The sequence below is a fragment of the Dendrobates tinctorius genome, unplaced genomic scaffold (assembly GCF_039654945.1).
Source record: "Dendrobates tinctorius isolate UK_male_01 unplaced genomic scaffold, ASM3965494v1 ptg000145l, whole genome shotgun sequence".
In the NCBI taxonomy this organism is placed as follows: domain Eukaryota; kingdom Metazoa; phylum Chordata; class Amphibia; order Anura; family Dendrobatidae; genus Dendrobates; species Dendrobates tinctorius.
This window is the reverse complement of record NW_027361812.1, coordinates 19,292,890-19,319,876: the sequence shown is the minus strand read 5'-3', so window position 1 is coordinate 19,319,876 and position 26,987 is coordinate 19,292,890. Positions and strand designations below refer to the sequence as shown.

Here is a 26,987-nt window from a genome sequence, read left to right as displayed (position 1 = left end):
ATGTCTTTAAGTCAGTTCCTGAGATAATTCAAAGGATACCCATCTTCAGATCGGAGAAGCCGCACTAGGCCAAACTGTCTCCGACCCAACAGTAATCCGATGAACGAAGTACTAGGGCAGTGTTCTGTTAATGGATTATCCTACCGGAATGTCCTCAATTGGTAGTATCAATATGAGCTCGTGGATTGGCCTCTGGAATGTCTTAGGCTCACAGTGAGAAATGTCCTCAACAGAGAGTGATTTATGGCAGATGTGCCAACCGTAACAGTGTTTGTCTCCACGTGAGTTGTGGTAAGATCTCACAATGTGGACTAACCTTGCTATATATAGTCTTGACAAGTTTCATCCAATTGGAGAAGCGTTCAAAGCGCTGGCAACCGAGGCTAGAGGTTGGTTTAGTGTTCATCGCCAGAGTACCGACCTCGGAGCGGACTTCTGGATCGCTATCCAGATCCTGGAAGCTGAAGACTTCCTGGACACTTTCACTTCCTTTCTGTTCCAGCAGAAACTTTGGACCTGAAAGCCAAGAAGAGTTAGCAAAGGAACTTATAGACATAGGTCTAGTGGCATGGTCAGCTGGATTGAGCTCAGATGGGATATAGTGCCACTGTTCAGGCTTGGAAGACCTCCTTAGTCTCTTGATGTGGTTGCTGACATACACTTAGGTTACATCTACAACCAAACAAGGCGCTTCTAAGACAACCTTACTGTCAGTGTAGTATTGTATGTCGTCTGTTGGTGTCCGGCTCATGCTGTATAAAGTCTGCGAGTTCTACTGCAAGCACGGTCCCACAGAGTTCGAGCCTGGGAATAGTGTGATCAGGCTTGGCAGTCAACTTGGCCTTGCTGAAAACGAACCCAACGTGATCTTGATTGTCGGGTCCCGTCACCTTCAGATAGGCAACCGCTGCAATGGCCTCTGTGGATGCATCCGAGAACACATGGAGTTCTTTCCTAGTGCTAGCAGCAAGTGAGGTTCAGGCATAACATCTCGGTATGTTGATCTCATCCAAGGCACACAAGGACTGCTTCCAGGTTTCCCATTTTTTGGTTCCTTATCAGGAGGGAGTGGGGCATCCCAGTCCTTGACTGTTTCAGAAAGCTGTCTCAGAAGGGCTTTACCTTGTATGGTTATTGGTGCTACGAATCCCAGTGGGTCGTATAAGCTATTTACCACTGACGGGACACTATGTTTAGTAAATGGTTTGTCTGCACAGTTGATTTGGAAACTGAAGGTGTCGACTGACAGGTTCCACCTCAAGCCTAAGCTTCTCTGCACAAACGGACAGTCTGGTCCCAGGTCTATGTCCTTGAATTCTGGTGTGTGGTCACTTGACTCAAAGGCTCTCATGACAGCTGGGCTGTTTGAAGCAATTTTGTGCAGTCTAAGCTTGGCTCGGTACAGCATACCTTGGGTCCTCTTAGGTCGATAGCCGCTTCTTCTGTGGGTAGAGATTTTAGTCCATCTACGTAAAAGAAGTCTTTCTCTACAAAGTCTCTGGCGTCTATTCCATATTCGGACTCTCCTTCCTGTGCGGTTCTGCGCAGGCCACAGGTTGCCACTGCGGGGGAAGGGCTGTTCCCGAATACGTGCACCCTCATGCGATACTCCACCATCTCTTTTCTGGTGTCATTGTACCACAGGAACCTGAGGAAATTCCTATGGTCCTCTCTGACTATGAAACAGTGGAACATCTGTTCAATATCGGCGGTGATGGGAATGGGCTCTTTCTGGAACCTCATCAACACTCCTACTAGGTTGTTTGTAAGATTAGGACCTGTAAGGACACCGTTGAGAGATACGCCTTGATGTTTGGTGCTTGAATCAAAGACAACTCTAATTTGCTCAGGTTTCCGTGGGTGATATACTCCGAATGAGGGTAGGTACCAGCATTCCTCGTTTTCCTTTTAAGGGTGGCGCTGGCTCCACATGGTTGTTATGGAATATCTTGCTCATAAAGGTGACAATGTGTTCTTTCATCTCTGGTTTGTTGTTAAGTGTGCGCTGGAGAGAGTTGAATCAGGACAAGGCTTGTTCACGATTGTTCGGGAGTCTTACCCTGGTAGCACGGAAGGATAGGGGAAAAAACGAGCAAAAAGTCTCGTCCTTATAGAACTCCTCATCCATTATCCTGACAAATTCCTTGTCTTCAATTGGCGGGGCTACTTTGTTGTCATCCTTAGGTGTACGAATCACCAATCTTCCCAAGTCGTCTGCATAGGGAGAAGGAATGACATCAGGCAGCTGTACGGGATCTGGAGGCTTCTTTCATCTCATAGTGATGAGGGCATGATTTGCAGAAAGTAGTTTGTCCGTCTCGGGATACGTAGGTCTTAAAGGAATCGACTCTTGTTCGGTCCAAGCACACATTTCCTATGATTACCCACCCCAAGTCGAGTCTCTGTGCGTAGGGGGCATAGTCAGGACCATTACACTGTTGGCGGCCCTTATGTATCCTTAAATTGTCTCTGCCGAGCAGAAGTAGGATTTCAGCATCTGTGTCCATAGGTGGGATAATGCTGACTAGGTGCCTTAGGTGTGGTTGGTGGAACACAGCTTCTGGGGTAGGAATCTCATCCCTTATTTGATCGCATTCGATTAGCGAAGGTAGGGGTATTTCTACGCCTCCGTTGATGGAAGCAATGAAACCTTGTGCCCTCCTGCCGCTAATCTCTATGCAGCCCGAGCAAGTATTCAGAGTATAGGGCGTTGCTGGTCCCTTGATTCCAAAGGCTTCAAAGAACTTGGGTCCAGCTAGGGATTGATTGCTCTGATAGTTAATGATGCATACATTTTTACCGCCTTCTCTGGTTGCCCTTCTGGATAAACTCTGATTAGGCATATCCTGGCACAGCATTTATTACTTTCTTTCCCCACATACCTCTGAGCATGAGAAGGAGACAGCTGTGGTAAACTTGGCGTTATTCTGTGGCTCCCCGCCATGGCTTGTAACCGGACTAGAGGTAACTGCCACTGCTGGATCGCTGGTGGCTGAGGTTGGATGCAAAGCTGATGGGTGTTTGTCACTATGACCCTCTTCACACTTAATCGCAGATTTGCAGTCCTTGGCCATGTGTTCTGAGGCACAGCACCTGAAACACACCCCAAGTTCACTGAGGATTTTCTTGCGCTCCTGCATGGTTTTGGACCTGAAGCCTCTACATTTGTTCAACGAGTGTGGTTTTTTGTGAACGGGACACTCACGATTGAAAGACTTATCCCTCGACAGAATAGTGTACTGTTTATCGGCAGTTACTGCAGGTGATGGCAGGTTAGTCTTTCTGACGCTTACACTATTTCTCAAGTCCTTGCGTCTATGTGTGACGCTTTTGATGACGGTGTTGCTGGAGCTGTGGTGTTAAGCTCCAGGAAGTCTAGGCTAGGGTCGTTCCTCATTTGGGCCTGTTCGTCGATGAGCTTGAGGAACTGAATGAACGGAGGAAAGGTGACATCATGTGACCTTTTGTACCTGGAGACTCACACTGCCCACTTCTCTTGCAGACTATGCGGCACCTTTGAGACGATTGGGCTCACCCCATGGGCAGTGTCCAGGTAGCATAATCCAGACAGACGAGGGTCTCTTTTTGCAAGTTACAGCTCCATAAGCAGATCACTTAAGTCCAGAAGCTTGTCAGCTTCCTTAAGGTTGATCCTTGGAACGTTCTGCAGTCTCTTGAATAGGGACTTTTCTATGGCTTCAGCACTGCCATAGGTTCTTTCGAGTCTCAGCCAGGCAGCAGCGAGACCTGCTTCGGCTTGCCCCACATAGATGGTCCAAAGACTCTTGATACAGTCTGTGGATTCAGGAGGACCCAACCATTTAACCATGAGGTCGAGCTCCTGTTCCGCGGATAGGTTGAGGTTAGCAATGGCGGCCGTGAAGGTTGCTTTCCAGGCTCTGTAGTTCTCTGCACAGTTGTCAAATTTTGAGAGGCTGGTACTGATTAGCTTTCTGCTCACCGTGAACCTGGCAAACTCGGACATGTTTGATCCTTCACTCCTTGTAAGGGTGGATTCACATTAGCATTTCAGGGCGCAGCGACTGCCTGAAATTTGTTGTAAACATCTGTGGGGACCAGCACAAATTTTATAATCTTTTTAGGGCTGTGAAATAGTGATAAGATGCATCACTGCTGTGCACCTCTTGATGCTCTTTCCCCACTTGAGGCGTATGAAGGTGTAGTTGATTGGGGCTGGGAGAGATTCCTACCTTCCGTTTCCTCAATGCAGAGCAGACAGGACCAATGCTGTTTGGCATCCGGAGAGATGATGCAGACCAGGGATTGTGAAGTCCAGACTTGTTTATTTGGAAGTACGGACATACAGCATATGATTGGTAATGCAGTACTTCTCCAGAAATGCAGGTGTAACAACCAAGGTGGTACAACAAAGTGGTCGAAAACTAATGCCTTTCACAGCTCGGTACTAGCATGTCTCTCCCAGAGAAAGTGAAACTAAGAATGAATGCTTGGAGGAAGAAGGCGTGACCTCTGAACCGGAAGTGAGAGGCATGTACAAGAATTACCTGCAGGCTGCTATATAGAAAGACCAGCAGACGGCAGCAGAGCTCATGCAAGACTAGATTACTCACAGCATGGAAAATAATACAATCTATGGAAACCATAGAAGCATAACTTAGACGGAACAGCACACTTGGCCATAGCATTGTGTAATCAAACTCCTTTTGTCGTTGGGGTATTTCGAAAGAAGAGATCTTTAAAGTTGGCCGAGAACAGGATATGACTGTTAGCTGCTTATTTCCCCTGAAAACGCATGAATCAGTTGAGTGGACTGATCATCATCATTTCCTCCTAGCATTTGTCAGAGGAGGCTCTGGAAACCCCCATAAACATGTGCTGATTCGGACAACTTTTAATCTAATGTTTATGGGGGCTTAAGTATGAGATCTTAAAAATACAAAAAAAAAACCTTTGCATTTTCCAGAACCTGTTCCCACTTGTCCATTTTTCTTTGCTGGGTGTCTAGTTAATCTCTACTCAAATGAATAAGCTTGTGTTATAATTCCAGACACTGCTCATGTACAAGAGTACATTTTTCTTCTCCTTTAAAGGGGAACTACTAGGTTTGATGCTACGAAACCACTAACCTTTTATGTGACGAAGGTTTTAGCATTTTAACACGCCCATTTAATAAAGAATAGGGAATCTGATTATTTTGACACAACAGAGATGAAGCCGAAAAAATTGACTTTTTTCACTGAGATTTGACATTCAGTATTTGAACTTCTAAACCTGTTGGTGATCTATTGGCCCCCAGACTTCAAAGAAGGTTCCCTATAATAATCTCCTTGGAAATAGGTGGAAATATATTCCATTAGTTTATATGACACAAACTAGAGCAGTGTTTCCCAAACTCCACTCATCATGGGCCAACACAGGTCATATTTTCAAGATTTCCGTAGTATTGCACAGGTGAGAGAATTCCTGATGCCTTGATGATTCACTACCTGTTCAGTACTAAGGAAATCCTGAAAACCTGACCTGAGGGGGGACTGGAGTTTGGGAAACCCTCAACTAGAGGGTCACAATTCCGAGATGACTTCTGTGGCTTTAAATAGTGTTGAATGTTGTCTGATGCTGTTTTCCGCACTCCTATTCTTGTATAGTCTCTAACTATTTGTGTCATTATAGGCAACCGCAAGCATACCTTCTACTCTGCTGATGGAAATTCAACTACACGGGAACAGGTGGATTTTAAATCTGGACAATGGTTCGGAGCAACTGTCCGCTCACATGACAAGTATATACTGGTACATATCACTTTCTGCTCTTCATCACTGTCAGATGTGGCTACAAGAGGATGGGAAATCTGAAACAAAACTGCTTTTTCATAACAAAGCTTTGTATAAAACTGATAAATATAAAATGTCAAAACTGCAAATGTTGTAGCCTCCTGTGCAAACAGCACAAAGACTTACAATTGTGTCCAGGGCTGCCAGTAGGAATTTCAGGGCCCTATATTGGCAAAATTTTTGGGGCCCCTTGAGTCTGTCCAGGCTTCACCCCAGCTCAGTCTCCATCCCTCAAACCGTCCAGTCCCACTGCCCTCACTTGGAAAAACTCTTGCATGAAAACCTGGCACTGCCGCCAGCACTCAGACTAGAGCGTGCGGCTACATGTATTTTTGTGCAGCTGCACACTCCAGTGTCAGTGCCGGTGGCAGTGCCGGGTTTTCATGAGAGAAACTCGCACAAGAATTGTACATAGCTAACTTACTAAACATTTGTTAAAATATCCAATACAATTTTGGCATATCTTTATTTCTCGTTCGCCTTATTGGGGGACACAGAGACCTTGGGTGTATGCTGCTGCCACTAGGAGGCTGACACTATGCACAAAAAAAGGTTAGCTCCTCCTCCGCAGTGTACACCCCACCGACCGGCAGAGAATTTCCCAGTTTAGCTTAGTGTCAGTAGGAGGTGGACACGGGTCTTTTATTAGACCCATATCTACCTCGTCGTGCGTCGTTCCTTTTCAGGTTCTACGGAGGGATACAGAGTGAAAAGTCACATCTGTACTCCCACATGGAGTCTGCAAGTATGGCGTGTACTGCCACCCCGTATCCTTGCAGTTCTCCGCGGCAGGACCAGCCAGACGGACGCCGACACCAAGACGTGCCAGCGACTCCAGGGGTCCTTGTCGCCAGTCTCCCTCCCACTCGCCTACCAGAGCCTGTCGGTTGGATGAGACGCAAGACTTCTTCAGACCCAGGTAACGGATCGTGGATGGGTGAGTATTTTTATTTACCTGGCTGCCCATTCCCGACGGTCGCCTCTTCAATGGTCACAGGGGCGCCAACAATGGTTGTAGGCGCTGCGGTCGCTCGCAGTCGCCACAAGGCTATAGGCAGCTCAATGTTCCTGGGCATCCCGGGCAGTGGGTTCCCCCCTTTCTTCCCCCCTTTCTGGGGACAGGGAGCACAGGGTTTTTTTTTTTTTTTTCCCATTGGGAGCGGCTTGCGACTGCGGCGTCCCACTTTTTCGGACCTCCGCGCCGACCCCCTGCTGACAGGCGGCCGCCGCAACTAATTTAGGCCCCGGCTTCAGTTTGGGCCTACCGCTGCGTCGCGGCCACGCCCCCCGCCCCTTTCTTCCAAGCGGGCTTCTCTCCCGCTCTTCCCAGGCCCTCCCACCGCCTGTCCTTCACCTGCCCAGCCTGTTATTGGCTAGAGGGCGGTGAATTGTTAACCCTGCGTGGTGCTCCGCCCTCCCTCCTCTCCTGAACGCGCGCTTTTTCTCAGGAAGGCGCCATTTTCCCAGCCTGTTAGCCGGGCACCAGCTCCTCACTGGATAGCATCTTCTCCAGCTGGTTTTTTTCAGGAGGTCTGTCGGCCGGATTTCGCTCTGACCTGCATCCACTGACAGGTCGCAGAGCATCGCTTCTGGGGACACCGGACCGTGAGTAGCTCTGCACTGCAGACTGACCCTTCTCCGCCCTCTGTCCCCCAACCTTCCGGCATTACCTCAGCTTTTCACTATGTCTAACTCTAAGTCTGATCGTACCCGCTCTACCGCCCCCCCCCTGCACTTTAGTCAAGTACTTTGCATGTTCTTCGTGCAATCGCAAACTTCCCTCAGGCCAGTCCACTCCCTTCTGCCTGGATTGTAGCAATCCAATTCAGCCTGACGCCGTCCAGGAGCCATCTGCGGCCCCAGGTGAGAGTGAGCCCCCCATGCCTGGCTGGGCCTCCTCGCTGTCCCAATCAGTGGCAGACCTCACCAGGGTGTCTCAGTCCCTGGTGGCCGTTCTTGATAAGTTGCCCCTGGACTCTTCAGCAGGGCCAAGCAGGTCCCAAATTGTTCCATCTGAATCAGCCAGCGGTAGTCGCAAAAGACCCAGACAAGATTCCCAGCCGGAATCCTCTCCTAGTCCCATCTCACCGCATAGCCCTTCTCACCAGCCTCCCTCTCGGGCCTCCTCTCCCGAGTCAGGGGAAGCGCTTTCGGACAGGTCATCTGAGGGGATTTTAGAGCTGGATTCAGACCAAGATGCAAGCATGAAGGTCACAGTGCAGGACCTCATTGCTGCGATCCATCATACCTTCGATATTGCTGACTCCCCTGCGAAATCCTCAGATCAGGAGGTTTCGTTCAGACGGGCAGAAACTCCCTCCAGGGTTTTTCCTTTCCATTCCGAGTTTGGGAAAATTTTTACCAAGGAAAGAGAGGATCCGACCAGACGCTTTCAAAGAGGAAAACGTCTCGGCATACTCTACCCATTTGCTAAGGAGCTCACGGACAACTGGTCGGCCTCTCCCTCGGTCGATTCGCCCGTGTCCAGGCTATCCAATAACACGGATCTCCCGCTTTCAGGCGTGGCGTCCCTAAAGGATTCTAATGACAGGATTATAGAATCCCTGGCGAAGTCTGCCTTTGAAACGGCTTCAGCGGGGGTGTGTCCAATCTTTGCTTCATCCTGGGCAGCAAAGGCCATAGCCACGTGGGCAGACGACCTTCGACAGGGCATCTTAGATAAGGCGCAACCGGAGCATTTGGCCGATCTCGCCAATCAGATCTCCCATGCTGGGGACTATCTTCTCTCCGCTTCCTTGGATGCTGCATCCTGTGCAGTTCAGGCGTCAAGCAACGTTGTTGCAATTCGACGTACAATTTGGCTAAAGGCATGGCAAGCGGACTTGTCTTCTAAAAATCCCTCACTAACCTGCCTTTTCAGGGGGTGCGCCTCTTTGGGTCCCAATTGGACCAGATTATTAAGGACGCCACCGGAGGCACGAGTTCACTCCTCCCTCAGTCCAAGCCTCGCAGACCCCCACTAAGGCGTCAGTTTCGACCCTTTCGGACTTTCCGCCGTTTCAATACGGCGGACAACTCCTCCAGCCAACAGAGACCGCAGGCTCGCCAGGAGAGAAAGAAAGTTTCCTTCAGACCCACTCCTTCCTGGCGACCCCACTCCTCCCAGGGCAGACCGTCCAGATCTAGATCTGGACGGTCTACTTCAGCATGACTATCATCGGGCACGCGAGGGGCCTTTCCAATTGGGAGGTCGACTTCTTTCCTTCAGGGACGTTTGGCTGGCCGCCGTGGAGGACGCCTGGGTCAGGGAGGTCGTATCCTCAGGATACAAGATAGAGTTCGTCTCTCTCTCCCACGGGATCGTTTCTTCGAATCCCGGCCTCCAAAGGATCCAGCCTTGATCCCGGGGTTCTCTACGGCTATCGCCGCTCTCCTCAGTTCCGGGGTGATTGTGCCCGTTCCCGAATCGGAGCGCTTCACGGGTTTCTACTCGAACCTGTTTGTAGTGCTGAAAAAAGACGGCGCAGTTCGACCCATCTTGGATCTCAAGCTGCTCAACAAGAGGGTCCGCCTTCGCCACTTCCGCATGGAGTCGCTTCGCTTGGTCATCGCCTCCATGGAGGAGCAGGAATTCATGTGCTCAATAGACATCCAAGATGCCTATTTACATGTTCCAATTTTCTCCGGACATCAGAAGTTCCTGCGCTTTGCGATTCAACAGCACCACTACCAGTTTGTCGCACTGCCCTTCGGTCTTGCCACCGCTCCCAGAGTCTTCACGAAGATCATGGCTGCGTTGATGGCTTTGTTGAGAGTCAGAGGCCTCGTTCTTTTCCCGTACCTAGACGATATTCTGATCAAGGCTCCCTCATTCCAACAGGCTCACCAAAGTTTGTCAATCGTCCTGGACACTCTTTCCAATTTCGGGTGGATCGTCAACAGGAAAAAGTCCTGTCTGGTTCCTACCCAACGCCTGGTCTTTCTAGGTCTTCTGTTCGACACTCGTCGGTCAAGGGTCTTTCTCCCACAGGAAAGGATTCTCTCTCTGCAGCAGGAAGTACTATCGCTGCAGACCTCGTGATTCCCATCCCTCCGTACAGCCATGAGGGTCCTGGGAAAGATGGTGGTGGCGATAGAGGCAGTTCCCTTTGCCCAATTTCACGCCAGTCCTCTCCAGCAGGCCATTCTGTCGAAGTGGAACAGGTCGCCTCAGTCCCTGGATCGCCCTGTCCATCTTTCTTACCGGATCAAGCGGTCTCTCAACTGGTGGTTGTCGTCACCTCTCATTCTATCGGGTCGATCCTTCCTTCCCATTCACTGGCAGATAGTAACCACAGATGCCAGTCTCCTCGGTTGGGGTGCTGTGTTCCGCAACCACACTGTTCAGGGTCGATGGTCGGATCGGGAATCAGCGCTGCCGATCAACGTTCTGGAGATTCGAGCGATCTATCTTGCTCTGGTCCACTGGGAAAGGCTCCTCAAGGGACTGCCGATACGGATTCAGACAGACAACGCCACAGCGGTGGCATATGTCAACCGCCAAGGGGGAACACGGAGTGTCCAAGATTCTTCGTTGGGCGGAGATTTCCATTCCGACAATTTCCGCGGTTCACATTCCCGGCATAGACAACTGGGCCGCTGATTTTCTCAGCCGCGAGGGTCTCGCGGCGGGAGAATGGTCCCTACATCCGGAAGTGTTTCATCTGCTCTGCCTTCGGTGGGGAACCCCGGATGTAGACCTCATGGCGTCTCGCCTCAACAGGAAAGTCCCACAATTCGTGTCCAGGTCTCGGGACCCTCTGGCAGTGGGCGCCGACGCCCTGGCCGTTCCTTGGTCCCAGTTCGAACTTCCCTACCTGTTCCCTCCTCTGCCTCTTCTTCCCAAGCTGTTGAAGAAGATCAAGGCAGAAGGACTTCCGGTCATTCTCATCGCCCCGAATTGGCCCAGAAGGTCTTGGTTCGCGGACATTGTCAACCTTCTCGCGGACGCCCCCTGGAAGCTTCCAGACAGAACAGATCTGCTGTCTCAGGGTCCGATTTGCCACCCCAATTCTCGGCCGCTCAATTTAACGGCGTGGCTGTTGAGACCGAGGTTCTGAAACGAGCAGGATTTTCCGACCACGTAATTCAGACCATGATCCGAGCCAGAAAGCCATCATCTTCCAAGATTTAATACCGTACTTGGAAGGCCTATTTCACTTGGTGTGAGACCAATGACGTCGCGCCCATGTCCTTTTCGCTCCCTTCAGTCCTAGCGTTTCTTCAGGCAGAATTGGATGCGGGGCTTGCCCTCAGTTCCCTGAAGGGTCAAGTGTCGGCGCTGTCCATTCTGTTTCAGAAAACGTTGGCTTCCTGTCCTCAGGTTAAGACCTTTCTTCAGGGCGTGGCTCACACGGTCCCGCCGTACCGGGCGCCCGTGGATCCATGGGATCTTAATCTGGTTCTTGAGGTTCTGCAAGGTCCGCCCCTTGAACCCCTCAGGGATATTTCCCTTTCTCTCCTTTCTTGGAAGGTAGCCTTTCTGGTGGCCATCACCTCCGTCCGGCGCGTGTCGGAATTGGCAGCTCTTTCGTGCCGCTCTCCCTTTCTGGTTCTCCACCAGGATAAGGTAGTTCTGCGGCCTCCGCCCTCGTTCCTTCCGAAGGTGGTGTCCTCGTTTCACCTCAACGAGGATATCGTGCTACCGTCCTTTTGTCCGAATCCAACTCATCCCCGAGAGCGGTCCTTGAATAAGCTGGACCTGGTTAGGGCGGTAAGAGTCTATCTGTCTAGGACGACTTCCTTGCGAAAGACAGAGTCTCTTTTCATTATCCCTGATGGAGCGCGGAAAGGTCACCCGGCGTCAAAGGCCACCATTGCTCGCTGGATCAGATCGGCTGTCCTGGAAGCCTACCGTGTTAAGCGTCGCGGAGCCCCTCCGGGTATCAGGGCCCACTCTACTCGGGCAGTGGGTGCCTCCTGGGCGGTGCGCCACACAGCTTCCGCACTGCAGCTTTGCAAAGCTGCAACATGGTCATCGGTTCACACGTTTGTGAAATTCTACAGAGTCCACACCTACGCTTCGGCGGACGCCAGCCTAGGTAGACGGATTCTGCAGGCCGCGGTGGTGAGTCCGCTGGCCTGATGGAAGTTTGTTTCCCACCCCAGGGACTGCTTTGGGACGTCCCAAGGTCTCTGTGTCCCCCAATAAGGCGAACGAGAAAACAGGATTTTTGGGTTACTAACCGTAAAATCTGTTTCTCGGAGCCTTCATTGGGGGACACAGCACCCTCCCATGTTTTACAGCTCCTGTTCTTACTTTGGTTGAATGGTTACAGTTGAGTTGTTTATGTTGTCAACCTATTCTGTTACTTCTCCTACTGCTTTCTCACTAACTGAGGAATTCTCTGCCGGTCGGTGGGGTGTACACTGCGGAGGAGGAGCTAACCTTTTTTTGTGCATAGTGTCAGCCTCCTAGTGGCAGCAGCATACACCCAAGGTCTCTGTGTCCCCCAATGAAGGCTCCGAGAAACAGATTTTACGGTAAGTAACCCAAAAATCCTGTTTTTTCAATTTTTAAAATAACCAATAATATCACAAACAAGGATCAAATACTGCCGCATCATGACTAGACCACATACTACCATATAGTGATCAAATAATGCCATATACTGTACGAGGAACAAACCGCAGCACCATGGCCAGACTACGTATTATCACCACTTAGTGATCGAATAATACCACATACAAGGAACAAATACTGACACACCTTGGCCAGATCACATATTACCACAGCACAATAACTGAATACTACAATACTGATGATTAATTGAAAAAAAAAAAAAATTACTAAAATCACCATAAGTGCCATTATACACAGGAGATCTGTACTTTGTATACAGTGTCTGTGTACAGGCAATATACAGTGATCACCGGTAACATCATACACAGGAGCTCTGTATATAGTATACAGTGTATAGTGTCAGTGTACTTATAACACACTGACTCGCTTTAGTTGAAGTTCTTCGTCTTTGCTTTTCATCTTCATCAGCGCACAGCGCCGTCACTTCCTCCAGCCATGACTCGTATCTGCAGAAAATAAGTTATCAAGAGCACATTTCCCACTTTTTCCCCAACCTCTATACTACGCCAGATGAAGAAAATTAGCGACTGTGTCACACTGCACAGCAATAGGACCTCTCCCCCACACTGAACAGTATCCTCAAAAGTAATATCCTTTAAATAGCCCCTATATTAATAATAAGCCACATTCTGGACCCCACGTGTCCTCCCCTTCTGCCTCATGTCTCTCCATACTTTCCCCATGTCTCTCCATATTGCCCCCATAGTCATCCATAATAGTATAATGTACCCCATAGTCATATATAGCAGTATATTGCAGCCCTATAGCGGTATAATGCAGCCCCTTTCCCTCTCTCCTCCCACCCCCATAGTAGTATAATATGCCCTATACCGCAGCTTTAAAAAAATATATACTTTTTTTTTCCTTACCTGGCAGAGATGTCATCATCTCTGTTTCTGATGAAGTGTGCAGCGACGTTCTGGCATATGACAGTGACATCATACGTCGGCGACATGTGCACTGACATCAGCTGGAGGCTGGTAACTGTTGCTTTGTGGAAAGAAGCTCCTGCACGGCATCAGATTTTAACTAATCGTGCGTTGATGACACGCGATCAGTTAGTGAAGCATCAGGTTTCTGCCGCTGAGGCCCGGTGAGCAGGAGAGGAGGCCCGCTGCGGTCCCCCTCTGTTCATCGGGCACCATACATCAGTAAGGGCAGTAATGCCCTGATGGCGGCCCTGAATGTATTAGCCGAAAATGTCATTTAGTAGGAAGACTTAGTAATACACGTCGTTCATATTCTGGTTTTTTTTTTTTGGTTTTTTTTTTTTTTTTTTTTAAAGTTACTGTACAACTTTTTCCTTTTTTATTACAGGCGTGTGCACCTAGATACAGCTGGAGAACAATAAAGCAGAATGTATCTAGTGACATGGTGGGAACTTGCTACTTGTCTTTTGACAATTTCACCAACATTTTGGAATATTCCCCTTGTCGCACAGGTAGGTGACAGTCTACCAGTTAATAATTTGTCCAGACTTTTCCAGTTGTTTGTGATTTCTGCTTTTCTGTGGCTTCAGATTTTATGATCTTCTTATTGGTTTTTTTTGTTTTTTTTTTTTTAGATTATGAATCTGAAAAAGGGCAGGGATACTGCCAAGGTGGCTTTGCTGCTGAGTTTACAAAAGTAAGTTAATTTAAAACATGATTTAGCATTCAATGCTTTGTATTATGTAAGCGCTGATTAACTTTCCAGGACTTTTAAATGTTTAAAATTTTTCTTTTTCTTTTTTCCTTTTCATGTATATAAAACTAGAGTGGAAAAATACTCCTGGGTGGACCTGGAAGCTATTTCTGGCAAGGTAACCTTCTAAATTCATGTTATAGAAAATATTGGCCTTTATTAATACCAACTCTGAGATTATGGCAGGCCTCTCGTATTTCTACAATAGTTTGCCACTCATTTTATTTTTAATTAAAATAAACTTTTAATTTTAACCCTTTTTTTTAGTTTGGACAATATAAAAATAACTTAAAAATTTTCACATTGCCATTGTTTGCTTGTCTACACCCTATTTCCATAATAGCTCCTTTTTATAGCAATCTTTAACTATAGGAGATATTTAAAGGGCTGTCCAGCCTTAGGATACAAGTCTTAAGGGTACCGTTACACCTAGCGATGCACCAGCGATCCCGACTAGCGATATGACGCGGTCAGGATCGCTGGTACATCGCTGGGTGGTCGCTAGTGAGCTGCCACTCAGGCAGATCTCACCAGCGACATCGCTGGGGACGGGGATCGCTACTTACCTGTCAGACGCGGCGATCCTGCGTCCTCCCGCCCGGCTCCACGCGTCGCTCGTCGTCACAGCAGGAAGCGCCGCAGGAAGCTGACGACGAGAAATGGTCCAGCAGCTTCTCCCGCGATCAGCGATTACCAGCGGGGGAGCCGGTCGGAGGTAAGTATCACATGCAGCGATATCGCTAGCAATATCGCTGTAACGTCACAAAATCGGTGACTTTACAGCGATATTGCTAGCGATATCGCAGTGTGTAACGGGGGCTTAAGTCATTTTTGAATGCAGATTTGTGGATTCTCCAGCGGGGTGGGCATGTTGCCAGAAGTATGTGATTTGCATACATGTGGTCACTTCTCGACTAGATGTGCACGGCCTCGTTCAATGAAATGTACGTCTAGTTGGAATGTGGCTGGAAATATGCAAATTGCATACCTGTGGTCACTTGACCGCCTGCTCCTGGCACCAGAGAATCCTCACAGCATGCACTATGAGGTTATACACAATTCTACAGTCGCACACTGACTGCAGACTTGTAGTCTACGGCCAGATAACCCCATTTAATGCTACGCAAAAAGCGTTTTGCATAGTGTCCGATTTTTATTTTGGCTGTGTAATCTCCTCCCTCTCCCCACAACCCCCATAACAGGCTGTTTTATGATTCTTTGTATCAAGGGATATAAGGATTCAATGGATGCTTTGGAAAATCTGAATTGCATCAAAAAACCCAAAAGTTTCTTTGTTAATGTAAAAACTTGATTTTTAAGTGCTGAAAAAACCTCCCACGTTAATTGCCTCCAAAGCTACACAAATTCAAGTAAATCAAACTTGTCAAAGTTCTGTTAACTCTTCACTTTTGGTAGTCGGGAGTCAATCTGCACTTGCACTAATGTGAATAATGTTGCCTTTCGTGTAGGTCAGGTTTTTGCTGCTACTCCAGATGACATCGAGAAGGACTTCTACAGTGAATATTTTATCCTTGAAATCAAAGGACAAATGCAGACCCGCCAGGTTTATGAAACCTATGACGACAGTTACATGGGTAGGTGTCTTACCATCTTTTATATATAATTTTTTTAATTTTCTTTTTTAGTAATTACTATTTTACCTCCTATGATCAGAAGTAGTGATGAGCGAGTATACTCGTTGCTCGGGTGTCCTCCGAGTATTTTGGCGTGCTCGGAGATTGTTTTTGTCCTCTTATTTGCATGATTTGCGACTGCTAGACATACGTGTGGAATGCCTGTTTGTTAGGGAATTCCCACATGAATTCAGCCTGTTTACAAGTTGCAAATCATACAGCTGATACTAGGAAAACTAAATCTCCGAGCACGCCAAAATACTCGGAGATCACCCAAGCATGCTCGGGAAGACTCGAGCAACGATGCTACTCACCCATCACTAATCAGCTGTCCATTGCCAGAGCAGACAGTGGCTAATTGGTGGGAGTGCCAGGAGTCGAGTCAGTCTCCCACCAGTGCATCAGTTGATCATTCACTACTGGTTTAAGGCCACATTCACACGATCAGTATTTGGTCAGTATTTTACATCAGTATTTATAAGCCAAAACCAGGAGTGGGTGATAAATCCAGAAGTGGTGACTATACTTTTCCTCTGACTGTTACACTCCTGGTTTTGGCTTCCAAATGCTGAAGTAAAATACTGACCAAATACTGAATGTGTGAACATGGCTTAACAAGGCTTAGGGCAAGCGTCTGTGTACATTCTTAGCACACTATAAAATGTTTAATTTTACTAACCAGATTTTATTGCTTGGATCGTATAATATTTTCTATATTTATATTGCTCCATCCACAGGCAGCACGTATCGGACACTGTCTGCATGATTTCAGCCATATAAGTTTGACTCAAACCCTGCAGCATTTCAGACATAAACATACTTTAAAAGCCACTGGGTGACTAGTTGGACAGGAGGGTTAGGCCTGTTTCACACTTCCGTTTTTGACCATCAGTCAAAATCCGCTGTTTTTGCAAAAAAAAACGATCCGCCATTTTTTTTGGCGGATCCGTTTTTTTCCCCCCATTGATTTGCATTACCGGCGGATCTTGACGGATGGCCATCCGTTGGATCCGTTTTTTTGCGGATCCGTTAATTTTTTTTGCGTCCGCCGAGATGCCTGGACGGAAAATGTAACATTTTTTTTGTGCTGCAGGATCCGCATTTTTATAGTGCGCATGCCCGGAGGAATGAAGTCAGGAGGAAATTTAACCCTGAAATCATTTCTGGCGGACAGAAAAAATTCTCCCCTCTCCCCGGGCAGCGGTTCCTTTAAAATTCTTCTTTCGGCGGATCCATCAACAAAACGGTCCGGTTGCATCCATTCACGTCAGTTAACAACGGATCCGCTTTCCGCCATTTTGGCAGATTTTAACTGACACAAAAAACGGAAGTGTGAAACAGGCCTTACCGGCGGATTCTCCCATTGCCCTGGAGTGACAGGTCTCTTCCTGCCTGTGTGTATATGGAGAGACCGGTCACTCCAGGTCAGCGGCCAGGGCTTTTAAAGTCTGTTTTACTCTGATAAGCTGCTGCATTTGCATCACATACACATGGCTGAACTCATACGGCCAGTGTCTGATACATGCTGCCCGATCTACAGGCAGGCTATAGCAGCGATCATGTTGTCCTTTAATACAACATTGTGTCTCTAGGTGTCTATTCCTGCTATGTTTATGTATAATGTCAAAGTGCCCATAGACGTCCACTGCCTATGGCAGACCATAGAGCTTTATAGGCATCCAGTTGCATAAGGCAGGGCCATAGCTTGCATTGTACTCTTTATGGCAGGCTGATCATCATGCACCTTTGAGTATGAATAAAGCCCAAACCAGTCATGTTGAGATGTATGTACAGACACCCAAACTTGCAATGCTGGATTTATCAATGTATTTATAGCTTAAAACCCTACATTCGAATTCTAGGTGGGCCTAGCTCAGATCCCAAATATGTAATAGTTTTCTTTCTGTCTGATCCTGCATGTGAAGATAGAAGGCTTGGAGTTCTCATCCCAATACAATATCCTTTCCTAACTACAGAATACCTTTGGCCAGCATTCCCTGGATATATGCTACATAGCAACACAATATTTCTCCTTCTATAAACCTTCAGTCTGTCAAATATTGTGAAGGACCTCATCAATTACACTTTTAGAATGGCACAGTCCCTTGTGATCTGTAGCTCTCTCCCCGGGTGGTGTCATAGCTAACAATTGGCACTTGATGTGCACCGAACCTGAAAGGCTTCAGAACAAGCGGACTATTAACAGTGAAAGGCTGGAAAGCAAATCCCCCCTATTCTGCTGGTGCATGGTCAACAATGGTGGCACACAGTAGGCTTTCGTTCTGGAGTACTTGATGATCTATGGCGAGTGTTGCATAGAAATGTGTAGATAATTGGAGAAGTGTGTCTGCAGTGTTTGGTGGCAGGAAGGTCCACTCAGTCACTGGGCTACAGAAATCGGATTCTCGTTCTAAAGTTCGTAACAAATGCTAGGCATAGGTTAATTCTCACGTGTGTGTATTTTTTTTTAATTGTGGTGACTATTTAAGTTGTTTGTTTTTTTTGTATTGTGTTAAGAAGTTTTTGGTTCCGATGACATTTAGACCGCCTGCTCACAGCAGAGCCGTACACAGTGCTGCTGTACTGTGCTGCCAATGGGCACAGTGTTCTAGATTCTACCATGGAAACATTGATTCTTGACAGGGTATTTAGAAAATATGGCCTCCAATTCAACGTTAACTAAGGAGTTCCAAATGAAATCTGATGCCTCCTGACTACATTATGAGCTAATAGACTTCTATTGGGGGCTTATTAAGCTTCTGGGCAACATGTAATCTGCGTTAAAACTTCCCAATCCTCTCCTCCCCCCAACGTCATCTGTTGGAAAGGGTTGAAGTGCCTCTCTACACGTTAATGTTTGGCCAACTTAAAGGGAGTCTGTCAACAGGTTTTTGCTATGTTATCTCAGGACACCATGAGGTAGGTGTTAAAACACAGAATTCAACGATGTGTCACTTGTCAGGCTGCGTGCTGCTTTTTAATTACAATGAATGTTTTATCACCAGGATATTATTATTGTTGTGACTAGCTGGCAAGCAAGCAGGTGTCTGACCATGCCCCTTCCTTTAATAATCAGCTTGTTGGCAGTGGATTATTCAGGATCCTCTCCAAGCGTGTGACAAGAGCTTCTTTATTCAGGAACAAACCGGAACAATATATGATAAGCTTAATAGATCAGGAATACAACATTTGTGTGTATCTATCTGTGCAGCATCTATAGCAGGCTGCTTCTCTCATACACAGACACAGAAAAACAGGAAATAGTCACATGCTCTCCCTGTGTCAGCCTCTGGGAGTTTTTTTTTGTTTTTTTTTTTGTTCTAACTTTATGAACAGCATACAAATCTAGTAACTAAACACTCATAGACAGGAATGGATTTGTTGCACCAAACATATTCCAACACAGCTCACGGTCAATAAACTATGTACCGTGGGATCAGCTTTCTCAGCTCTGCTTCATCCTATATCTAAAGCCCCCTTCACATGTACCTGTTCCAGTATGTGTCACATTTGTTTTTGTTTTTTTCCTCCACGTATACCACTTGTGCCCATTTTACCTATGGAGACGTTCACATGTGTGCTTGCAAACAACAAGGAGACATGTCTGATCTTTTTTTTTTTTTTTTTTTTTCTTTTCTTTTCTGGCAGCACGGATGACTAGGGCCAATACAAGTCAATGGGTCCATTATAAACACATACAGCACACAGATGGCATCCATGTGTTGTCCAAATGCTGTACGTGTTTAACATTGCAAAGAATAGGAGAAGCTTTGTAATTTCATTCATTCCTAATCCATGCCAGAAAATCACTGATGGCACACTGACGCCAGTACTAAATTTTTTTTTTTTTTTTTCTGGTACTGATTTTATACCCATGTGTGAACGGGACCTTAGAACTCTGTCATCACTGCTGCACCCAGTGAACTAAGTGATACATCACTGGATTCCGGGTCCCCCTTTTTTTTTTTTTCTTACATTACGCTGCTCTCAGATGTGGCAGCAAAAAAAACTAGATCTAATGTGAACTATGTGCCATATGTTGTTTTGAATGGTTTAAAATTTACACACTTGGTTTTTTCTTTTTAGGATATTCTGTAACAGTCGGTGAATTTAGTGGGGATGATACTGAAGGTGAGTTTAAAATATATATTTTGCTTCCCTTGTAACCATGTAGTCACCTTGGTGATCGTTTTCTAATATGCTTAATTTTTCCCATCCAAATAGATTTTGTGGTTGCAGTTCCCAAAGGAAACAATACTTATGGATATGTAAGAAATCTAGTTTAAATTATATAGTTCATAAAATTCATGGTGCTATGTTAGTCATGTATATAAGGTTTTGCTTCCCCCCCTTTGGAGCTCATGTATATAGCCATACAGAAAAAAATTGCAATGCGGTATTCAACTGAGCGTGTCGCTATAGGTGGTTCTCCCTGAGTAGTGGTTTACTGGGAGAATATTTCTGTAATAGTGCTGTATGGAGACCCAATATATCCTGACTCTAAAAAGATATTATGAAATGTTACAATTAAATTTTTAGATTTGTTACTTTAACCATCCTCTTAAAAACAAGAAGTGGCAAACTGCAAAAATGTCAGATTGCAAAATATTGCCTGTCATCTTTTCCAGTTAAATGTTGCGCAATCGCTTTGGTTCACTTTTCAGCGGTTATTTGTATTTTGAGACTTACTGAGAAGTGCTTTTTTTTTGTCTTTTTTGAAGGTTACCATTCTGAATGGGACTAATCTAAAGTCCCTTTATAATTTCTCAGGAGAGCAGGTATGTGATTGTGAAATGCAGGCATGTTTTAATTTAAAAAGTCATTTAAAAGGACACATTAATTAAAATGTTAGGCTTTCCAAGGCCCTTTAAAAAATAAAGATCCAAGAATACAACTATGGCTTAAGAAGGAGTAAACCTCTTGTATTGCTCTGGTTTAGTGATTACAGTACACAGCTGTACATCAAAATATTAACTCCTGCTTTTTTCTCCGTAGATGGCCACGTACTTTGGCTATTCATTGGCTGCCACTGATGTAAATGGTGATGGGTAAGTTAGACCGAAATAATATATTTCTATATAATCTTTTTCCTAGTGTTTCCAATAACTTTTCCAATGCATGTAAAGTATTATGTGCAGATGATCAGTAATCGCAGCGAGCGGATTGGATGCTGCGTACTTGTGCAGCGTCCAACCTGCAGCGTCCAGATGTTACAGCATAATGGATGGCATTTCAAGAAATCCCATGGCCACTATGCGTTCAGAGATGCCCGAGGCTCACCCGCAGAGACGGACATGTGACGCGTCTCTCCATAACGCAGCATGCCTAATTCTCTTGTCTCCACAACAGAAATTTCACCCGTAGAAATTATTGGACGGGATGAATCAGCACAGTTCAGTGAACTCATGTGGATTCACCAAAGTTCAATAGACGGCAGCGCTTTGGACGCAGCGAAAAGGCCCGGCGTCCAAATCTGTCACTTCCGGATCGTGTGCACCCGGCCTTATCCTTTACACTCGCTGCATTGCTTGACTCCCTTGTATTTTTGCAGACTGGATGACCTACTTATTGGAGCCCCATTATTCATGGAGAAAACTCATGATGGACGAACTCAAGAAGTGGGTCGTGTGTATTTGTATCTGCAGGGTTACAATATGTCCAATATCCCGTCCCTGGTCTTGACCGGACTGCAGGAATATGGTCGTTTTGGCATTTCCATTGCCGTTTTAGGAGACTTGGACCAAGATGGCTTCAATGGTAAATGTGCACACTATGATATCCAATTGATCATTTACGTAAATCCCTTTCTAAGGCTGTGTGCACACGCTGCGGATTTTGTAAAATCCGCAGGTCAAAAGACCTACGGATTGCTCTGTGATTTTGCCCTGCGGTTTTTCATCTCCTCAATAGAGGAGATGGTAAACCGCAGCAGAATCCGCAGAAAGAATTGACATGTCAATTCTTTCTGCGGATTGAAAACCGCAGATAATCCGCGCGGAAAATTCCGCACCGTCTGCACTGCGGTTTTTGATTCCCATAGGGAATCATGGTACTGTACACCGCAGCAGAAACTGCTGTGGGTCCGCAGCGGCCAAATCCGCAGCGTGTGCACATGGGCATGATTGGACTATGATATTTAAAAATGTCTAGACGCTTATGCGGTATTATGGATGATATCAGTATTTTGCTACCATATGGTAGCATACTTAACTAATAATCCTATATAAACAAGATGTCTTAATTGCAAACACAAATAATCCTCACCCTGCACCTCTTCAGGTCATTTCAAAACTAAAACTCTCGGCATAATGAGACTGATGAGAGCATTTTTTTTCCCTCTTTTCCAGATATTGCCATTGGTGCTCCCTTTGATGGTAAAGATAAAAACGGAATGGTGTTCATCTTCAATGGTAACTCGAAGGGACTAAGTCCTAAACCGTCTCAAGTATTGGAAGGAATGTGGGGCTCCTCTCTGGCTCCTTCTTTCTTTGGATTCTCCATCAGAGGAGGAAAAGATCTTGATGGCAATGGCTACCCAGGTACTGTGTGCAAAACTTTTTTTTTTTTTTTTTGTCTTCCTGTCACGTTCTTCAGTATAAGAAGCTAAATTAATATGGATGAATTAATGTCCATACTGTGATTGTGAACCTTCCCTTTTAGTCAAAAATGTTTAAAATTGCCATCTACTTCACATTAACAGATCTCCTGTCTATATTATAGACTTAAAAATTTCTGATAACAGAACAGATCCTTCCACCGTGTAAAGCAATATTCATTTTTTTTTCTCTAGACCTTATAGTGGGTGCCTTTGGTGTTGACAAGGCTTTGGTTTACCGGTAAGTGAATTGTTGCTTAATTTCCATTTTATAGATTAAGGATAAGAAACATGTCTGGGTTTCAATTTGTTTGGATAAAAGTACTAGATGGCAAAATTTTGCTTGTTCTCTTTTCCAGTTAAATATAGCTAGATAGCATTGGTTCACTTTACACTGGTAATTTGTATTTTTAGTCTTTTTTTTAATGGGCAGAGTTGTACAATGGCTACATTTCTGCTAATTTTGTAAAGTTTTTGCTTCCATAATGATGTAAAAAATAGTGTAACCACATCTACATAGGTATGTTGTGCACAAGGTTTTTTTTTTTTTATGCATCTATTAAGGAGCCCTATATCATCAAGGATGAGATTGAACAGGACAGAATCCAATCAGGAAAGCTTTCCCCAATCTCCCAGTTTGGCAACAGATTTTTGGCAGCTACATGGAGCTGTAAGAAACTTGTGACATGGGTTCAATCGAAAGCCATCATCAGAAAATGATCTAGAATTATTTAAATCTGGTTATAGTGTTAATTTTGACTTTTTAGCATATGAAAATCTGTTTTTAAGAAGAAAAAAATTATATAGAAATCTTACAATTTTCACACTGGCCAGAGTGGCTTTTTTTTTTTTATTTGGACTATCTGTCTACTGCTTCAGGAAACAACATGTGTATATACCCACAATAGTCAGACCCTGAACCGTATCTCTTGTATGAAAGTGTGGCAACCCCCAGGAGTATGGTTGCCACAGTGGCATTACCTTCCTCCTAGGGAGTGTGATGGATGTCATGCTTGGTAGCAATGAAAGGATCTCTCTATCAGGTAAATCCAGCACACAACTCAGTTCCCACTCCAGGCCAGCAGAGGGAGCTCTGAACCAAACTGGGGGAGGAGCTGCTCTCTGGGGCCAGGAAAGGGAAGTTAGTTCTGTTCTGTGGAAAGGGAAAAGTGTGGACATGGGAGAGAGGAGCTGGAGGACTGAGCAGAATTCAGGCTCACTTCTAGCTGTAGCGCATGGTCCGGAGTCCGGTATCCAAGGTTGTATGAATGCTGATGGTCCTGCAGCAAAACCCGGAGGAACAAGAGGCTGTAAATGCTCTGTTCCCAGCTAAGACTCGGAGGCACAGCAGCAACTTGTGTGAGTCAGAAAAAGGAGGCTACAGCTGTCTGCCATACGAGTGGAGTTCTAAAGAGAGCAAGCAAGGGGGACTTCAGTGTAACTCAGTACTGCATGTACCTCAGATAAGCACTAGAAAGGAGACTACACAACCCATCTCCATAGAGAGATTCCTAAGTTGCTTCCAGGCTAATCAACTCCTGTTCCATCTGTAATACGAATCCTGGACTGCACTTACAAAGTAAAGGAAACTGCACCCTGTTGTGTCATTGCCTTCTTCCTGCAACCCCTTCAGCACTGCTACATCTCTGTGCCTAACACTGCACCCTCTTCCTCAACACCTATTACTACTGCCCTGGGACTACAGCTCTACCTGTGGGGAGCCCTTACATCTTGCTGTCTTATACCATCTGTCCCAGAGGATCTGCCTGCAGCGTCGGCTTAACCCCTTCATTGCCGAGCACCACAGGTGGCGTCACGTATCATCCACCTATAAACTTTATCCAGCCACGTTTCACCCCTTTTTGCATGGATGCCCGGGGCCACGGACCGGGTCACCGCCCCCGTGACACATCCCTCTGAGACACCGGCCCGGTACTGAGTAACCCCACTGCCCTGGCGGGCGATCCAAAAGCATCTAATGAGCCTGTGCAAAGGTCATTAATATGGGAGGAGAAGGGGGTCGGTTGTGAGAACACAATCACAATAGGTGATATGCTGTACATAGGTGTTACCTTTCATTGTAATTCAGCCTCTGCTGACTAGTGGTGAAATTTCTTTCTGAAAGAAAAGTATGAAACTAAAAAGCTCCAGTGTGAAAATTTGCAAGATTATTTTTTTTTTTTGTTTGTTTCTTAACAATAAACATCGCCTTCAGTCTTCAACACACAGGTCCAAATTCTCTTCCTCCACCTGAGATTCTGAGCACGCATTTATTTCATTGCCAGGGGTCCTCTCATCAGAGGGTGTGGTGCATGTGCAGATTATTAGGTCAGCTCCAACATAGTCATCAAGAACTTGGAATAAACAGAAGTTCAAGAATTGGATTTGTTAAAAAAAAAAATTATTGTGCTGAGATACAGTAATATAAGAGTATACAGACATTACAGCACTGGATCATGGCTGATTGTTTTTGTGAGGTAAAACCTTTCCCTGCTTGTTTTTAAGCAATGTTTTACCTCACAGAATCAGCTGTGATCCCACACTGTCCTGTCTGTATACTCTTTTGTGTCCTCCTTAACCAGGAGCTGTGGTATGATCAGACCATGTCACTGTATGGTCAGACACAGCCATTACACAGAACACAGCAGGGGCACATTTATAAGATTATCTCAGCACAGGGGGGACATTTTATTTAAATACATCCAATTGTGACATTTTTATTCCAAGATCTATTGATTAAAACTTTGTTCATGGGAAAACCCCTTTTAATGTATGTGCGCCGCCTCGTCTTATGTGACGACCCTAAGCAATGATTTGTCGTCTGTGATTGTTCTTGGATTGGGCAAGAAAAAAGTGACTTGTAAAGGTGTGGTCTGACTGTGGGTGGGGAAATAAGGACAGTCATGAGAGCTGGAAGTGCAGTGTCCACCCATTGTACTTGTGATTAAATTTAGATTGCAAATAGAAGAGCAATCTATCTCGGAAGTTTTAAAGGGCCTTCACAAAACATGCCTTTAGTTGGGGTCTAATTTCCTGATGACTGCTACCATACGTAACTCGATTGCTGCTGAAGGGGAACCTATGTAGCAGATATTTCCTCCCCCCAAAAAATACTGCTATGGCACTTCTCAACCTTAGAAACCCCATGTCCTCTGCTCCAGCTATAATTAGGTCTCTGCTTTCAAATTTTAAATAATGATAAACTACTTTTTAAAGAATTGTGAAAGGCTGAGCACTACGGACAGAAGTGGAAACATTGTGCCAACAAATTTATAGTAATCATCCTTTGTTTTTTTTTTTTTTAGGGGACGTCCTATCGTCCATGCTAGCGCATCTTTGTCCATTTCCTCAGCAATGATTAACCCTGAAGAGAAGACCTGTATGATGGAGGGCACAAACATCCCTGTGTCTTGGTGAGTCTTCAGTGTTTGTTTTTTTTTTTTTTTTTTTTTTTACACACCTCATATTTTAGAAATCGTAATATCTGAGACCAGATTTAGAAGTGTATTGGCAGATTTTCTGTTAGGATAACGTGGAGTAAGCTACTGTTGGGTGTTGGTATTTGTTTTTGTTATCGCTGCTCGTTTCTAGGGACCCCCTTTTTGGTCTCCTTGACTATTGCATTTTAGATTTCCAAGAATTGTCTGTATGTGCTCTGATTACATAGGTTGTGTGCAGTATGTGATTGGAAAGTGGCTTTCTAGTTCCCAACATTGTAATATATTACGGTGTATTGGAGAATTAAATGCTTTGGCGTATTTTGCGGTTGCGCTTTATTTTGTGTAAGAATTGTGCAGATCCTTGTTAGTCCTCCATTCATTAGCTGTTTTAAAATAAATAAATCTGTTTTTGATCAGGCTATAACCTTTCTTTGACCGCTGACCATGTGTTCATGGTTAACTTTGAGTTGGTGTCTCATAGTATTGGTTCCGCTTTCCATCTGATGGGTTATAGAGTCACCGTTATCTGTCTACAAGCGGCTCTTGATTATGTCATTTGCTTATATGGTTGAAATCTGTATTTTTAGAACACAGCGGTTTTGGTTGTTGCTAGGTAATGGGGGTGGGGGGAAGCTTGGCAGCGTGCCTTAGGACTCAATGAATGCACAATTGTGGAGGGGTCTAGAAAACATCTGCTTAACCTCTATGCAGCTGATGACATTTAGTTGATGTCTATTAAAGTCTCCAATAGATGAACATTTTATTAGGTGGGTTTTCAGTAATTCTTCTTTCTTGTTACTCGGTGCTACCTGCCAAATTTCTGAGATCCCAGTAGTTCGAGTCCTATGCACAAAGTATATGTGCAGTGATCAGATGCATGCCATATTTCCTCTGCGTTTTCGGTGCCAGCATTGTGGATGTGATTTTCCAAAGGTTAATCGACTTGCTGCAGGAAAACTCCGCTGTAGATTATTCCTGCGGATTTCACCTTTTTGCTATGGAAAATGTGGATTTGTCACACATTTCACAGCATTTACTCTACAAAGGAGAAATCCTGTGTGCAGTGGGCACATACCCGCTACACCCGTCCTGATATTTCTGATACCGGGAAAGTGTGTCAGATGTGTACGTGTGTGTCATACTTGTGGCATATGTATGTCACCCATGTGCTGCATCTGTATGACACGTATCGGTTCCTGGGAGTCAGCGGTACTGTTCGCTCTGTTCCACGGCACTGGG

General features: G+C 45.6%; 1 protein-coding gene across 1 annotated transcript in view; it reads left to right on the top strand.

Moving 5' to 3' along the window:
- The window catches only part of ITGA5 (integrin subunit alpha 5), a 139,595-nt gene that overhangs the window by 75,232 nt on the left and 37,376 nt on the right, over positions 1-26,987 (top strand). Inside the window, exons 3-15 of the mRNA XM_073546277.1 lie at positions 5,653-5,771; positions 13,714-13,837; positions 13,961-14,022; positions 14,152-14,197; positions 15,549-15,674; positions 19,800-19,844; positions 19,938-19,981; positions 20,435-20,491; positions 20,709-20,761; positions 21,265-21,470; positions 22,061-22,252; positions 22,504-22,549; positions 25,614-25,721. Of these exons, the coding sequence (XP_073402378.1) occupies positions 5,653-5,771; positions 13,714-13,837; positions 13,961-14,022; positions 14,152-14,197; positions 15,549-15,674; positions 19,800-19,844; positions 19,938-19,981; positions 20,435-20,491; positions 20,709-20,761; positions 21,265-21,470; positions 22,061-22,252; positions 22,504-22,549; positions 25,614-25,721 (1,228 nt within the window). The remainder of the gene's footprint in view (positions 1-5,652; positions 5,772-13,713; positions 13,838-13,960; positions 14,023-14,151; positions 14,198-15,548; positions 15,675-19,799; positions 19,845-19,937; positions 19,982-20,434; positions 20,492-20,708; positions 20,762-21,264; positions 21,471-22,060; positions 22,253-22,503; positions 22,550-25,613; positions 25,722-26,987) is intronic.